A 4,660-nucleotide genomic window follows, 5' to 3' on the forward strand; every position below is an offset into this window, starting at 1 on the left:
TTTCTTTCTTAAAGCCTTTACTTTTCAGACATGACAAAAATCTTACAGGTACACATGGAAAAGGAATACATGATCACAGTTGAAAGTGAAGACAATCTAGTCAGAAAGCTTTTACTCCTGTCAGCTAATGTTGAAGCTGAAGTTCTGCATATGACATGCTGCAGGGCTGAAAGGAATGGTAATTAGTATTCTTCTCCTTCTTCCTCTCCCTCTCCTTCAACAGAATCCACACCAACCTCCTCATAATCCTTCTCAAGGGCAGCCATGTCCTCACGGGCCTCAGAAAACTCTCCTTCCTCCATGCCCTCACCCACGTACCAGTGAACAAAGGCACGCTTGGCATACATCAGGTCAAACTTGTGGTCCAGGCGAGCCCAGGCCTCAGCGATGGCTGTGGTGTTGCTCAGCATGCACACAGCTCGCTGTACTTTGGCCAGGTCTCCACCAGGTACCACAGTGGGAGGCTGGTAATTAATGCCAACTTTGAAGCCAGTGGGGCACCAGTCCACAAACTGGATGCTGCGCTTGGTCTTGATGGTGGCAATGGCAGCATTGACATCTTTGGGAACCACATCGCCACGGTACAACAGGCAGCAAGCCATGTATTTACCATGGCGAGGGTCGCATTTCACCATCTGGTTGGCTGGCTCAAAGCAAGCATTGGTGATCTCTGCTACAGAAAGCTGTTCATGATAGGCTTTCTCAGCAGAGATGACAGGGGCATATGTGGCCAGAGGGAAGTGGATACGAGGATAGGGCACCAGGTTGGTCTGGAATTCTGTCAGATCAACGTTCAGGGCTCCATCAAATCGCAGGGAAGCGGTGATGGAGGACACAATCTGGCTAATAAGGCGGTTAAGATTCGTGTAAGTTGGGCGCTCAATATCAAGGTTTCTACGACAGATGTCATAGATGGCCTCATTGTCTACCATGAAGGCACAATCAGAGTGCTCCAGGGTGGTGTGGGTAGTGAGGATGGAGTTGTAGGGCTCAACTACAGCTGTGGAAACCTGAGGGGCAGGGTAAATGGAGAACTCCAGCTTGGACTTCTTGCCATAATCGACAGAGAGACGTTCCATCAGCAGGGAGGTGAACCCGGAACCAGTTCCCCCGCCAAAGCTGTGGAAAACCAAGAAGCCCTGAAGACCTGTGCACTGGTCAGCCTGTTACAAAAGAGGAATAGAAAAAACATAGTTATTGCTCTTTGTGATACCATCATAGTAATCATAATAAATATTTTCACTTTTCATATTAACTCCAAAGATTTAGGTTGTATTCTGACAAGAAACACTTTTTAAAAAATGGAGACCTTCCTTAAATTACTCAGCATTTATTAAAAATATCTTTATTAATATTTATAAAATGACATCAATAGTTCATATTTTAATTGAACTTAAAAAAAATCTTTAAAGGAATAATTAACCTCACTCTTTATTACATTTCAACTCTGTGTTTGAAAAAAAGACTATATTTCAAATATCTCCCTTAGACTCATTAATTTACTTTATTCTTCAGAATAAACATACCAGTTTCCGAATTCGGTCCAAGACGAGGTCAATGATCTCCTTGCCAATGGTGTAGTGACCTCGGGCATAGTTATTGGCAGCATCTTCCTTGCCTGTGATGAGCTGCTCAGGGTGGAAGAGCTGGCGGTAGGTGCCAGTGCGAACTTCATCTGGAAAGGGAAAACGAAGCAGCCACCCATCACTAACAACCTGCACAAGTCTGCTCGACCCCAGGGCATCAATAGAGCCCCCAGGATACACCTCCTGTTCCGGACCCCTGGGCTCTCATTAGGATTACTGAGGTCAACTCACCAATGACCGTGGGTTCCAGGTCTACAAACACTGCCCTGGGCACATGTTTGCCAGCGCCTGTCTCACTGAAGAAGGTGTTGAAGGAGTCATCTCCTCCTCCAATAGTCTTGTCACTTGGCATCTGGCCATCAGGCTGGATGCCGTGTTCCAGGCAGTAGAGCTCCCAGCAGGCATTGCCGATCTGGACACCAGCCTGGCCAACGTGGATGGAGATGCACTCACGCTGTGAGAGGGAGGAAAAAAAAAAAACATAAAAAACCAATTAGTGGGGCTTCCCTCGTGGCGCAGTGGTTGAGAGTCCGCCTGCGATGCAGGGGACATGGGTTCGTGCCCCGGTCCGGGAAGATCCCACACATGCCGCAGAGTGGCTGGGCCCGTGAGCCATGGCCGCTGAGCCTGCGCGTCCGGAGCCTGTGCTCCGCAACGGGAGAGGCCACAACAGTGAGAGGCCGGCGTACCGCAAAACAACAACAACAAAAAAAAACCAATTAGTGGTGACTGTGAAGCAGAACAAAATGTTTATGGAAACTTAATCTTACAAATTTCCTTTCAAAACGAATTACAGTGTAATGCTTTTTTTTCTTAATCTAGGGGAGAAGGGCTATACTTTTGATCTCCATTAGTTTTAATTAATTTCCTTTTCCCCTCTAAATTGGGAAGGCCTCTTTCCAGACCAAGAAAAGACCTTAGTCATTGCTTCCTCCTTTGGAGGATCAAGATAGGGAGGAGGTCATCCATCTAGCGCTCAGGCCCCAGAATCCCATTTTAGAGTAAGTGGCCAGATTTCTGGGCAGCTCCCAACACAGGAACCACGTGGCCAGAACAGTGCAGAGGAAATGTCTGGCTGCAGGGACGAGGGGTGGGGCTCTGCGGCAAAGGATGAATGAGCAATTCCGGGTGCGCGCGCCCGCGCCCTCCCCCCACACCGCGGTTCGTGGAGCCGCGCAGCTGCAGAGGCTCTCAACAGCCACGTCTGCAGAGGCGCAGCCATGCCCAACCATCCTCCGCTTCCCGTAGGCACCGAGTTCAGTCCAGCACTTCCACATGTGTCACGACGCAGCAGGGGATTATCGGCAGCCCAGATCTGGACCAAGATCCGATTTCCGTTCCCTCAAAACCCCTCACCGCTACCACCTGCTCCCACACGCATTCCTAACACAGCAGAGAGCAGGGAGGGACAGATGGCCTCTACAGGCTCTTGGGAGCTAGGTGCCCTAATACACTGGCGTAGCGCAGTACACCGATAAGGAGTCCTTCTCCACATTCATCTTACTGTTTTTATTTTTTAAAAGAAAGAACTCGGGGTAACAGGAGACACGCCCTCCAGCCATAGACCTACAGCGCCGCAGCGCGCGTGCGCACTGCAGTGGCGGGCTCCCGTCCACTCCCTGGCGGGAAGGTAACGGCCGCGCATGCGCTTTTGTATCCAGCTCCTTCCCGCCTCCGCTTTTCGTGCTGAGGAGGAAGTGAGGGCGGGGAGAGCCGCGCGCGCGCTCGCCAAAGGCTGGGGGGAAGAGGGGGATGGGAACGCGCGGGAAAAGAATGCAGCCTTGAGGGCACCACGCCCAGGAGTTAAGGGCTAAATGAGAGCCCCAACCACGGTGAAGGAGAGAGTGTCCCGCCATCCCCTTCCAGAGTCCCAGAAAAAAAGGCGGTGGGCTCCCTCCGTTCCCTCTTCCCGGGCCCCAGCGGTTCTCCACAAACGGGATTTATCTACTCTCATCCTCGGCCCTCGCCTCGCTCTTCGCCCTCCAAATGAACAGCGGTGGCGCCAGCCCTCTCTAGCTAGAGGCCCTCCGCGCTCCCCCGGTCTCGCTTTCCCCGTTTTCCTGAGCGAGGCCGGCAGTACACTTACCATGGTGGCTACGGGTCAGCAGGCGCAGGCAACAGGAGTAGACACCGGGTCCCGGTTACCGTCCTCGACAAGCTAAGAGTCGAGGTAAGTAACGCACTGAGGCGGGGGTGGTGCGGGAGCCACTTAAGTAACGGTCCGGGGAGGGGCTGGCGGGCACAGGCGGTGCCATAGACGCAGGCCCCTCCCCCGGCCCGGCGTACCCACTCGGCGCCCGGCTCGGCCGCCGCAGAGGCGGGCTCCTGGCCCCGAGCCCTTCCCCGCGCCGGGCGTGCGGGGCGGGGTCCGCCGCGCCTGCGGGCCGCGAGCTCCGGTGCTGCAGTCTTTGGCGCATGACCGCCAGGGCCTGGGCGGGGGCGGGGGCGGGGGCGGGGGCGGGGGTGGGGATGGGGGATGGGGCGCAGGTTCGGAAGAAACCAACATGGGAATGGGGGCTCGATTGCTTTAATTTGGACGAATCCTAAGATCGAAGACGTCCACACAGTTTTAAAGATGAAGCACCATGAAATGGAGAAACTTCTGGTCCAGATAGCTCAGCTGATTATTTTCACGTTGTCACCATTTGTCAATGAGTTTTGTTTTTCTCTTCCCAGTTCCTTCAAAGGCAGTACAGAAAGCATTTACCTGATAATGTGGAGGAGCAAGGTTTAAAAAAAATAGTTCTATTTGGTTTACTTGTTATTTAAACTAAAGCTACCAAACAGTATTTCAGGCATTCAAAGAGTGAGCACCTAAGCACTGAATATCTAAGCTGTTAAAAGGGTAGGGTAGGCCCCATTTTTAGACCTAAGCCAACCAACTTTATGAAACAGCTCTAGGGTCTTTTAGAAAGAGGGATTTAAAGACACACTTCAAATTTGGTAGCTGAATTGAAGGAGTAAGGACAGAAACTTGGGGAGGGAGGAAACTTTGATTCTGAAAGGTATTTAGGAAGTAGGGATTCCTTGTGCTATTTAGAGTTTTGTAAAACTTTTTAAATTGAAGCATAATT

The 4,660-nt window shown here is 51.6% G+C and overlaps 1 protein-coding gene across 1 annotated transcript; it reads right to left on the bottom strand.

Moving 5' to 3' along the window:
* On the bottom strand, positions 1–1,658 carry LOC307061045 (tubulin alpha-1B chain-like). The gene is made up of 2 exons (XM_079716000.1): positions 1,527–1,658; positions 1–1,163 (listed from the first exon to the last, which is right to left on the bottom strand). The coding sequence occupies exon 2, from the start codon at positions 1,077–1,079 to the stop codon at positions 183–185; it is 897 nt and encodes a 298-aa protein (XP_079572126.1). The 5' UTR covers positions 1,080–1,163; positions 1,527–1,658; the 3' UTR covers positions 1–182.
* Between the last annotated feature and the right edge of the window lie 3,002 nt (positions 1,659–4,660).

This window comes from Hyperoodon ampullatus (genome assembly GCF_949752795.1).
Source record: "Hyperoodon ampullatus genome assembly, chromosome: 11".
In the NCBI taxonomy this organism is placed as follows: domain Eukaryota; kingdom Metazoa; phylum Chordata; class Mammalia; order Artiodactyla; family Ziphiidae; genus Hyperoodon; species Hyperoodon ampullatus.

Bases quoted from the DNA above. Each gene is read 5' to 3' on its own strand.
- LOC307061045 (XM_079716000.1), bottom strand. From the start codon at position 1,079: ATGGAACGTCTCTCTGTCGATTATGGCAAGAAGTCCAAGCTGGAGTTC.